The 12,363-nt window shown below is 41.0% G+C and overlaps 1 protein-coding gene across 1 annotated transcript in view; it reads right to left on the bottom strand.

Moving 5' to 3' along the window:
* Nucleotides 1-1,372: 1,372 nt before the first annotated feature.
* The window catches only part of map1ab (microtubule-associated protein 1Ab), a 62,416-nt gene continuing 51,425 nt past the window's right edge, over nt 1,373-12,363 (bottom strand). Inside the window, exons 6-7 of the mRNA XM_054775669.1 lie at nt 11,944-12,176; nt 1,373-6,435 (exon numbers count right to left, since the gene is read on the bottom strand). Coding sequence (XP_054631644.1) covers nt 6,280-6,435; nt 11,944-12,176 — 389 coding nt within the window. The 3' untranslated portion in view covers nt 1,373-6,279. The remainder of the gene's footprint in view (nt 6,436-11,943; nt 12,177-12,363) is intronic.

Here is a 12,363-nt window from a genome sequence, read left to right as displayed (position 1 = left end):
CGTTATTCGCTGTACAGCATTCAGAATTTAAATTGCAATTTTTTTTCTGGTGACTTATAATATAAAGTGGTTTGATGGCACTATGTGCAGAGGAAAAAGGGTGCTGCAGCGGTGAATCCAGCAGAGGGGGCTGTCTCACAAGTCAATTTACTTAACATTTTTCAGCAGGAAGATGCTTTAAAACAAGTTTGAGAGGCATATTATGAAATTGAGAGGATCAAACCGCTTTCTATTTAAAGTCACCAGAAAAAAAATTGCAATTAATATTCTGAATGCTGTACAGCAAATAACGGACGCATCCATAAAATGCCCTAAAATGCCCATTTTTGATACTTTAAACCTTATGATATGCCTCTCACCTTTATTAAACATATTTAAAAATTAGTTTTACACATTAAAAAACAATGACATGCATCCAGTATATAGGATTGTATATGCAAAACGTTACGAATTGACTTGTGAGACAGTGTACTCCGCTGGATTCATCTCTGCAGCACTTTCTCCCTGGCCCGCAGACTGTGACAGAACTTTCTGTTTAGGTTACCATTAAAAAAATTTGAAAAAATGTACAAAAAAATGTACAAAAATTTAAAGTAATGAAAATAAATTCGAGAAGATGCAGGGATCTACTTGTAATTATATATAATTAAAATATAAAATACGAAAAGGCTATCAACAGTATCCAAGATCACGTTCAAGTTTTAGTGCACTTAATCAGTGGTCCCCAACCTTTTTTGAGCCACGGACCGGCTTGTGTTCCCACAAATCTCCCGCGGACCATGGGGGGAAATGGTGGGGTTGGGGTTTGTACATTATAGCGATCTAATTTATTTTATCCCTGGAGTTTTTCCAGAGTGATTATTACATGGCTGTTTGACGTGTGTGGTAAAAGGCCATGTGCTAGCATGAATTAACTTGAGACAAATGTGCACATTAGCACTCAATAAGTCATCAGAACTTACCTTTATGCATTCCCACATAGTATCAGCATTTGACACCAAATATGAGGTGCAAGAAAAATAATAAAAATACAGTAGTAGTCTCTCTGTGCGGCGAGAGAAAGTTAGCACACGCACAACGGACATGCGTCAAGTGAGACGGATGTAACAGAGAATCCGGCCACATTTCAAAATAATACGTCATGGAAATAATTTTTTCTTTCTGTGCGGCCCGGTATCAAATGACCCGCGGCCCGGGGATCACTGCACTAAATGTGCATATTAAAAAAACAATTTTGGTTTTGAATACACTGCGCCAATAGAAACAAATGTATACTGACTAGTGTTATACTGAATATGAATTGACACGAAATGTGATCCTTAATTTGAATAATATATGAAGTAAAGTGTAAAAACAAATGAGACAAAAACACTTTCAGAGTTGAGGGTACTTTAATGGATGATCACCAGGCTGGCTTCCTTTTACAAGGACTGAATCTGCAGCACTTCTACTTGTACCAGAGAGAAAGAGACAAGTTGAAATATCTGAAGAGGGTTGTTATAAGTTGCCAAACAAACGTTAAACAAAGTTAGTTATACAGCGTCAGCTCGGTAACGACGTAAACAAACAGAAGCACAGCCCAGAAGAAGAGAAGGTTGTTTTTTTTCCACAAGTAAGCGTTTGTCAGACCTTTAAAATAGCATCAAAGTTGCGTAGTAGTACTTCCATGTTAAACAATTACATTCAGGATTCTAACTAAATAAGTCACATGCAGAAGGATTAGATGATGTTTTTGTGCATGAAAAACTGCGCTTGTTGTTGTTGTTGTTGTTGTTGTTGTTGATATGTACAAGTGTGTGCACGGTACATTCATGTACGTGTTTGGACTCTGCATGTGTGTTCAAGTCATATTCAGGAAAGGTTGCAGCCGAAGTCAGGCATTGGTTCTGTCCGCCAAAAACCCGACTTGGCTCGTTAGAACAGTTGCACTAAGTCCATTTCTATCGATCCTTGTTTGTGTCTTGTCTACGCTTTCAATCCAACAGCATTTACATTCACAAAAATACTTCACATCTCGGCCCGACTCTTCACTCACAGCCGGACTATTTTACTTCAGCTAACTTGAAACTTTGACGCTTTTTCAAGGAAGTTGTTTGCTGCATTCCAGAAAACTGGAACATTTCAGACCGTCGACAAGGAAACGGGAGACGGAACACCTCCTTGTGAAATCTAGGCACTGAGAGGTTTCCATCACACAACACTGACGGTACTACAGTGGAACCCGCTCATCTCGACGCCCCTCGGACTAGCTGACTGACATCAAAATAAGCAGTTGTTGACATACAGTAGCGGAACTCCAAAGCAAAACTAACCATTTACTTGTGTTTGTCCAGAGACATAAGGACAATGGGCAATAATAAAGGATTATTTTTTAACCTACGGCAGTTTGTTGACATGGTTTCCCTCCATTTGTGCATATTTGTATTTTGATTCTTCACTTTTCATATGATACTGTAGCGACAGGAGTATTGTGTATGGGTCCAAGCTGTGGTTCAGGGGTTGGGCTATGCGGGGCAGTGGCGTTTGCTTGCAAGTTTGAGCCAGAACAGCAGAGAAGAAGAAGAGCTGGCGAGCCATATTGGTCACTTTGGAAGTGTGGCGTGCGTCTTGCCGGTATACCCTGCTGTGACACCAACAAAAGGCTGATATGTGCTTCATCCTCATTTCACCCATGTTACAATAGTTTATAGTCTTATCTAACAGAAGTACTGTGCTATTTTTTTGTATGGGTTGACTACAATGACAATAAAGTTATGGTACACGCGCAAATCTTTGTTCCAGTGGCCAACATCTAAAAAAAGAAAAAAAAAGAAATAGCCGAAGAATCCAGGTTAAAAGTGCCATGCTTTCATTTTCAAGCTTATTTTGCACTGAACAGGAAGTCACTGTGTGCGTGTCTTAATGCTGTGTAACAAGACATAGTTATGTTGCGGATTAGCGATAATAAGGAATACTACACGTCGACATAAAACGGAACAATTTTTAATAGAAATTTAATTAAAGTTTTATTTTGACAAAAGCGGTTGACCATGTATGTTGACATTGGATTAATGGACACTTTTTAATGATAATAACATCGCGGACCGGGACTTGATGAGTGTTCGACATACACGGGTTGTCGACTTAAGCGGGTTCCACTGTCTAGGCAGTAGGTTGTGGACATTTGTGGTCCCTAAGCAGCTAACAGCTGATGGGGGTTTAGGGACCCCCTAGTGGCTGCGAGACCCTTAGGGAGAAACGCCTCTGATTGTAGGTTAGGTTTGATGTTACTGCTGATGCTTAACAACCTTGTTTTGCATTGACATTGACTTTATCACCAGGAACCTTTTGATTAATGACCTTGTCTCGTCAAACTGAGATATTTCTTTGCTGGATTTTTCTGGAAAGCAGAATCTGTGTCAAAGGCGGGAAAGGAAAATGCCGTTGACGTTGTCATCGGATGTGTGAATCATATTCAGTGAGTCGTCATTTTAGTGTTAATTTAACACTAAATACAATAAAGTGTCTCAAAGTTTGAAAATGTTATATCAGAATCTCCTTGTAGAGAACTGAAAAGAAAATAAATTAGCGGTAAGACGTTCCCAGCAACCCATGTCAGGCATGCTGTATTAAAAAACTAAACTCCTCAGTGTGTGTCCTATGCACACACACACACACACACCCATACACACACACACACACACATTCCAACAAGTGTTGTCTGGAACATTCACACTCATGTAAATATTCATGATACCATCTGTTGCTAGCAAGCTCAGTTATTAATACTATTATTATTTACATTACAATGTCACATGTGCAGTGGGGTACATAGTTGAGGTCATCACTGTGCTTCAATACAAACAATTAAACACCCCCGGGCGCCCTTTCTCAAAAAGTGCATTCTAGTTTCTTCTATTAGCTTTATACAAGAATCAAACAGTTCACCAGGCCACACGAGTCCATGTCTATGAATCGACTCTACTGTCTGTACAGTGCAGAAGAGCATTGGGGCTGCACTGAAAAGACCAAATTATACAACAGTGAAGAATAATGTTGTATATAAAAAAAAAAGCTATGCAGTTTTGAGAAAAAAAAAATCACATAAAAACTTGTATATTTTCAAGAAATATTTTTTTTTACAATAAATAATTTTTTTTTCTTGAGAAAGAAGTCTCTTTACCGTAATTTCCGGACTTCCGCACCGATATGTAAGCCGCATCTACTAAGAGAAACAAAAATGTGTACATATACAGTATATATAAGCCGCAGGTGTCTACGTCGTAACATGAAATATTTAGTACACAGAAAGATGTTACACGCAAAGATTTTTTACAACTTTTGATTAAATAAACATAACAGTGCGTGCAATATGGCTAGTTAAACAGTTGCCTACTAGAAAGGTCATTCATCGCCGTCCTCCTCCTCCTCGTGGGAAATAAACTGTTCATCTTCTTCAGCATCACAACTGAGCAGCCTCATAATTCCTTCATCACACACTTTGTCAGTCTCTCTCTCTCTCTTTCGTTGTCACTCTAGTTGTGACTTTTGCCTCTAGGCGAATTAACCATTTAACTTGACATATCATCTCCATCACGCAATAGTCCGGCCTTTCGAAACCCATTGGTGATTGGGGACTGTTGGAAGTCCGAGCAGTCCAAGCAGAAGTTGTACTTATTCTACACTTGATCAAACTTAATTAAGTTGCTTCTGATATCGCTGCATATTATTTTACATATTAGCTTCCACTTCACTCGCCCACATCACTACTTCCTGAAGCTGCATTCTACCTATAGCATCATGGGAAATGTAGTTTGAGCCGTATCACTTTACCGCAGGGTTCAAAGTGTGAGAAAAAAGTTGCGGAAATTACGGTAATCTTGTTCTGTGCCGCCGCCCCCAAAAAAACAATTTTCTCAAAAATATACAACCTTTTTTATTAAAAAAAAAATCAAAAATAAAATCTAATAAAATCTAAACTTAAAAAAAAGTTGTATATTGTACATACAACTTTTTTTTCCTCAAAACATACAACTTTATTCTCATAGTACCATGTATTTTTTTCTTTTCTGTCTTTTCTGTCCTGTCCTGCGGTATTTTCGCTCTCATTTTGCACATTTTGTCACCGGAAAACAAGCAAAGACGAGCTTTTCCACACTTTGAAACACAGGTTGCTACATTTGCTGCACAAATGACATCAAACAACACCTGTGTTGTCTTCCAACATCTCCACCGACAATTATTCAGTGTGACCGCTCATTAAAAAGAACCGATGCAGCCAGCAGCAGCGAGGTCATCAGTGCTGAAACATCATCAGGATTTCACTCATCAGACGACGCTTTATCGGGAACACCTGCACAATTTTTACGCAGTATAAAAATAACATAACTATAATAATAGCAATGAAATAGCGCCTTTCGAGATTCACAAAGTATATATAATGCAGTGGTCGACACAAGCGGTTACTGAATCCAGGCGAATACCGCCATTGCTTTTATTTTGAAGTGTACTGAACAGGAAGTCACTGTGAGCAAGGTTTCATGCTGTGTAACTTGACAGTAGACGCTTCACGCTGCTTTGCGATCGTGATGAAGTTAACAATACTGCAACACATGCCGACATAAATGGACCCAGTTTGGCTCTCAAATTTTATGCTGACAAAAACGATCAACCATGTACACTCCCCTTCAAAAGTTTGGGAACACCTGTAGGCGTGCATGTCAACTTAAGCGGGCAGTTTTTAGCAATAAGAACACAGCATACTTGGGATTTGATGAGCTGGTCACCGTAGACTTGTTGTCAGCAAAAGCGAGACCGACTTAAATGTGTTCCACTGTAAAAATAATATTAAATGTAATACAGTCATAAACATTTGATTGAGCAGGTGTACCTAATAAAGTGGTCAGTGTGCTTAGTTATCTCCCAGAAAAGTCAAGTTCAGTTAATTTTTTACAACTTTTTTTTTTGATAATAGCGAAACAAAAGTATTCATTCATGTAATAATTTTTTGCTGATGAATCATATTGTATTTAATGATGCGTCTTCACTGATTTTGACAATTACTCTACTGCTAAGTGTTTTTGCGAAGAGACGAATGTTGCTTTTCATATCTTAAATTCACATCCAAATATTAGCACTTGTATTAGCATGAGAGGTAAGAACCAGAGCTAAGCATTACTGAGCAAATGGTTTGGTACCGCTTTGAAGAAGCGAGGAGCAGCTCGGTCACACTCAATGATGGGCAAGAGAGGAAGCAAGAGAGTGAGGAGGGTCCGGACGGGTAAGAGCGAGACGCCAGGCTCAAAACTCAATCTTGCAGGCCGGGAAAGACTCGTCCTGCATGACAACGGTGCTGCTGGAGGCCAGGACCATGATGTTCAGGTCCTGCTGCCTCTCGTGGGTCTGCTGGTACCAGTCTCTGGTCACCTCCGTGTCATGGGTCGGGATCAGAGTGACCTTCCAGGCACAAAATGAGGAAGAGGAAGATTGTAAGAAAAAAGAGAATGTTTGTAAATAACAAACAAACACCTGTACAAGATAATACACTGCCAGATAGGTGATGGCAGTGCAGGTGATGTTTGATGGCTCCGCTCCTCGTCCTGAACTCCACTATTGAAATGTGTTTTCTAGGGGTGTCTTAATAATAAAAAATATTTTAATAACAAAATAATTGAAATGACAATTTTTTTGCCCAGGAAAATGATACTTCTACATTATAAGCCTTAAAAATAAAGGAAAAGAATGCCAAAAAGCTGCTCCCTATGTCTCTGGCCAAAGTCATGAGTAAATATGCAACCAATGGCTAGCTTTGGCTTTGATTTCTGTGACAGTAGTACCTTCTGAGACAACCATTGTTTGATGTCATGAAGGCAGCTACGGGGGGGATCGAGTGCCTTCTTGTCCTTGAGCATTACTGGTAGGTAGAGCTGTACATCATCGGCATAAATGGATATTGTGTCTGGAGATGATTGGTAGCATGTATGGCGAAAATAAGGTAGGCCCAAGGATGGAACCCTGGGGCACGCCAGAAGAGAGGGGAGCGGTTTTCGAGGAGAAGTCATTAATCATTACTGAAAAAGTCCTGTTGGTGAGATATGACAGGAACCACCAAGCACAGAGCCACGTAGGCCAACACAGTGTTTAAGGCAGGAGATGAAGACTGAGTGGTCCACAGTATCAAAAGCAGCTGTAAGGTCTAAAAGCACCGGCACAACAGAGTTTTTAGCGTCAAGGGTTGTGAGGATGTCATTGTGTACTTTCAGTAACGCTGATTCTGTGCTGTGACGGGTTCTAAAGCCAGATTGAAATTTGTTAGCATTATTATGGATAGACAAATATGACTGGAGTTGTGTGAGGACAAGTTTCTCCATGACCTTGGACAGAAAGGGCAGATGTGAAATTGGACGGAAGTTGCATAGACTTGATGGGTCCAGGTTCGTTTTTTTAAGAAGTGGTCTAACTACAGCTTGCTTAAGGGCAGTGGGGACAATACCCAGCCTGAAGCAGCTGTTCATAAATAGAACAAGGCTGGGACCAATGGTATCTATAACCTCCTTCATTATCCTTGCAGGGATAACGTCTAGAGGGCAGTTGGTGGGGTTTAACTGTTGGGACTGATTTTTTAAGAAGAGAAGTGGAGATTGGCTCAAAGTTGTCAAAAGTGTGCTTTACAGGGGAGTCAGGCAGACTAGCTGATGAGACCTTTGGGATGGATTGTCTGACTGTTGCAACCTTGACCAAAAATGTTGAAGTGTACTACATGTGTGTTCAGAAACATCATTAAAAACAGCAGTGGCAGGGTTAACAACATAATTAATGGTGCTCAATAACACTCTGGCGCGATGGCTATTGCTAGAAATGATGTTTGATAAATATTTTGTTTTTGCTTCCTTCACGGTTTTATGGTAAGTGGCAAGACTGTCCCTGAAGATGCCCAGTGATACAAGAAGTCCATCCTTCTTCCATTTGCGCTCAGCCTGCCTACACTGCCGTCTCAGGGCGCGAGTGGTTTCATTCAGCCATGGTTCCGCTGTGAGTCTAGTAGCTTTGTCCTTAAATGGTGCCACAGAGTCCAGGATCTGGGAGCATGTGGAATGAAAAGAGGAGAGGAAGGTGTCTGGACACATCATAGGACTTAGGTCTGTGCCTGAGAATGCAGCAGCAAAGTCACTGGCTGTTGTGGAAGCGATAACCCGGCGGTGGGAGGTGGGAGCAGGTTTACGTGCAGCTGGAGGTGCTAGCGTCTGGAAGGAAATGAAGGAGTGATCGGAAATAGGAACATTCCGTATATTATTAACTGACACAGATAGTCCGTGGGAGATGACTGGGTCCAATGTGTGCCCAAGTTAATGAGTGGGACAAGCAATAGACTGGGTGAGACCCATAGATTCCAGCAGAGAATTAAATCATCGAGCCAGCTGATCTGAGGGAGATCATGCGGAAGCGTGAAGCCAGCTCCGGGGCTATCCGGTTTTAGCCACCGGTAGCTATAGTCCAGCAATCGCTGCAGATCAACGTTGTCCCGCGCTGCTATGGCTCCAGCCAGCAGCAAATTGGTCTTACAAGAGGGCGGTAGAGCCAGGTAGGTCCTCATTCTGACGTGTAATCCACCCCTCTTTCCGCGTCTTCTGCGGCACGATTTACCCGGAAGTGGGCCGATACAGCGTCTCAGGTGTAGTGGTATAGATGCCAGAAATGGCGGTGGAACACATTGTCCAAGCACATTGTATGTGGTGCCGATGTCAAGGAGTGTCAGGCGATAATAAACAATAACCGGCGATACAACATTAAAAACATTAAAAACCACTATGCATAGGAGAAGGCGGCAAGCCAAACACAGCGGCGCCATCTTGCTACTACAGGGGTGTTCAAAGTGGTTAAGGTCCAACCCAGTTAGTGTGTTTTTTGGTTAACATCCCAAATTTTTGTTAAACTTTTGCCTTGGCTTGGCTTCGCCCGCTTAGCATCCAAAATACCATCTGGTTTTATTACGCTGCCATCTTAAATAAAATCTTGTGATGCTTGCACGCAATCGCGCAATGCACTGTGGGTCGCGGGTGTGATTTTAGAGCAACAGCGTTTGTTTTGTTAAGCTACAGAGAGATACACGGCGTAACAAATACATGGGCCACACAAAAGAGATAGGCGACGGACAAGGGTATAAGACCTCTGATTTTTACAGCTTAAAGAGACCAACATCGTCATTTCAGAGGTATGGCTCAGAGGTGGCTCCATCATCGGCTGCGTGCACACACACATACAGTCAAACTTGTCTATAGCGGCCACTAGAGGGAGTCTGTAAAAGTGGCCACTATAGACAGGTGGCCTCTATAGAGAGGTTGGCATCCAGTTTGAATGTTGACCAGTAGAGGAAAAAAAAGAAAAAAAAAGAGGGGGAAAAAATAATAATAATGTTGACCAGTAGAGGGCACTGCGGACTGCGGATAAAAGTTGAACAGCACTACTAGGCTTGTTATTATCATGGTTCATGGTTTTAATCCTGAACATGCATCATGTTTGCATGAGTCAAACAGTAGCACATCACATAGTACAATTCACAGTTTTGCATGTCCAAAAAGGAGTAGGAAGAAGCAAAGCTTATTTAATCCTACCCCTCATCAGTTTCACATCAGTTGCAATACATTTATTCACCTCTTGTTCTTCCAAGTGTACTTTGTAGGTCTACATGACAATGTAGTGCAATCATAGCCAAGGTTTTTACTTGCTAAAAGGAAGCTAGAGGCTTAATAATAACTGATAGAATATATCCACGACCCACAGAACAAAGCTGTGCTAGTAATGTCTTACGCTTGTTTTTTATATTTTACTTTTTATACGGCAGTGTCATTACAGCTTTAGTTCATAAGGAAGTGACGGGAAGTGACGGTGGGCGTCCCGAGCAGGAGAGCTAGGCTCAGTGCTAGCTGTGAATTTCGAGAGAGTTGGGAAGTGTGCTTATGTTGGCGTGGATGTAAAGTCCTGCAGTGTTCTCCGCTGTTAATAAAGCCATTAAAGTGCATCGGCGACGTGAGTCTCTCCTTCCCCACAACAAGCGGCATTACAGTATTGACCAGTGCACACCAGGAAATAAACGGTGTCATTTCTTACAGGCATTGCCGGGACAGCTATGTAGTGGGGCTTGTTTAACCTTTGCCTTGTGGGCAAGCAGGAAGGAGAGACGATGCTGAGAGATGTGTGTGTGTTCTGAGCTGCTGTCTGGTGGCCGCGTTCAAGAAGGCAGAAGAAACAGGAGAAGTTTCCTTCTTTGCTTCGGAGCTGAATAACACTGACAAGTTAACAGACTAGTAGCAAACGGAAAAGAAGACGGCTTTGTTTGTGTCGAATACAGAAGATGAGGACTTTGATGGATTTGTGGATGAGGTTGATCAAAAATAATGTGAGTACATTCTAAAATACTTCAATTAAGTACAATCGAATTCATTTTTGCTCCCGCTGCCGCATGCATGCTAGCGTATGTTTTTTTTTTTTTATTGTAGCATCGCTGGGAGCACGTCCTGTTCCCAGCCTTATTTGCGGTAATGTTTTGGTGCAAATGCTCTTAAAGTTACATGTTTGACCAGGAAATAGCAAGTTCAAAAGAAGACGGCTTTTTATGTGGAACAACTGACAGTTTGTGTGGATCTTGTGAATGATTGTGACTGAGCTAGGACTCAGTAATCAAAGTCTACACACGACGGCGTCATTGATTGAAAAACGAAACTTTTTCGTACATGAAGCTTCTACTTGAGTTGGTAATTTGGCTGCTATATGCAGGCAGATATTGACCAAGGGAGACCAAATGGGTGGCCGCTGGCCGCGTTGGTCAGGTGACTGCTATACAGAGGGTCTATAACATGTAAATTTGCTGGGGGGGGATTTTTCAGTGGCTGCTATAGGGAGGTAGCTGTTCTATAAAGGTGGCCGCAAAGACAGGTTTGACTGTACATGCATACACGTCTCCGGTTCCCGTGTAGCAGTCTATCAACCTGGCGGCGCATCGAGAGTGACACTTAGAGGCATTCAACTTAGCGTGTTCACAGCATCCCAAGTCAAACACAGCAAATGTATCCTTGCCACTGCCAGTCACTGCTCGGTCACTGCCGCCAGCGGTTATTGTTGTTTGTTTTATTAAATTTTCTATATTAAATAGCAAGGTACGTATGTATACGTATATTTACTGGTTCTAGAACATTGATATTTAGTTTGATATAATTTTTACATTTTTGAAAATTGTGGTTGCAGCAGAATAATGTCTTTATTTTGTGTTATTTTGTTAATTTATGGTTTTGTGTTTTTTTGCAACAAAACTAGGTAAAAGTGATTAAATGTTCAGTTGTCCATTCATTTGTCATTTGTAATTATTTTTGCATCATTGTCTGCATGTAAAATTCTAATTATTGTTTATATAATGTGTTTCGTGTTAACATTTTTGGGTGCAATTGGATTTTCTATGGGAAAATTTTCTTTGGTTAGAGTCCGTTTTGGTTTAAGTCAGACCTTCTGGAACGCATTAATGACGTTAACCAAGGCACCACTGTATTTTTATTATTTTTATTTTGCACATTTTGGAGTGACCTTTTACTGTGGCCAGCTAGAGCAATAATCATACTGTCTAACCAGCATCTTGTTATGCCACACCTTGAGGTGGATGGATGATCTTGCCAAAGGTGGAGGGCACACTAAGACTTTCATTTTGACAAATTTGTGAACAATATTTGTGTCCATAAAAAGTTTTACATCCTTGAGTTTAGCTCATGAAACAAAAGTGTTACATTTATATTTTTCTTGAGTGCAATATACGGTACTTTTAGATATAGCGTACCTAAAAGCATGTTATTTTACATTTTCTTCTGCTAACATGGCTGCAGATGCAGAAAATGTATGAGCAGAACCACACTGAGAACACGATGAGATACACACAATTAAAAAATATGGATGTAAATATGTATCTAGATAATTGAATACCTGCAGGTTGGAGCCCCATTGAGATTTACCCTCCAGCAGGGCGTCTAGGACTGTGCGACTCGGTTCCCCGCCACTCGGGTCATTCCCGCTCACCACATAGTACGCCGCCCGCACTCTCTTGAAAAACTCTTGGTCCACATTCTTGGCACTGCAGTGGTTGGGCACGTAGGCCAAGTCCACATAGACTGGCGGACCAGGAGGAACAGCTGAAGTGGTTTTCTGAGAGTTGTTTCCTGAACAGATGCACACAGTCAACTTGTACTTTTTTTTACAATAGTGACACTTATTAGATGTTCTGACAATGTCAATGGCAACATAATTTTTTTAAATTTTGCAAAACTCAAGTAATGACATACATAATCTATCATCATAAAACAAATAGATAAGTGTCCTTTTAATGTTAATCTACTGATGTCGTAG

This window comes from Dunckerocampus dactyliophorus, chromosome 5 (assembly GCF_027744805.1).
Source record: "Dunckerocampus dactyliophorus isolate RoL2022-P2 chromosome 5, RoL_Ddac_1.1, whole genome shotgun sequence".
Classification (NCBI taxonomy): Eukaryota; Metazoa; Chordata; class Actinopteri; order Syngnathiformes; family Syngnathidae; genus Dunckerocampus; species Dunckerocampus dactyliophorus.
This window is presented reverse-complemented; position numbering and strand designations above follow the sequence as displayed.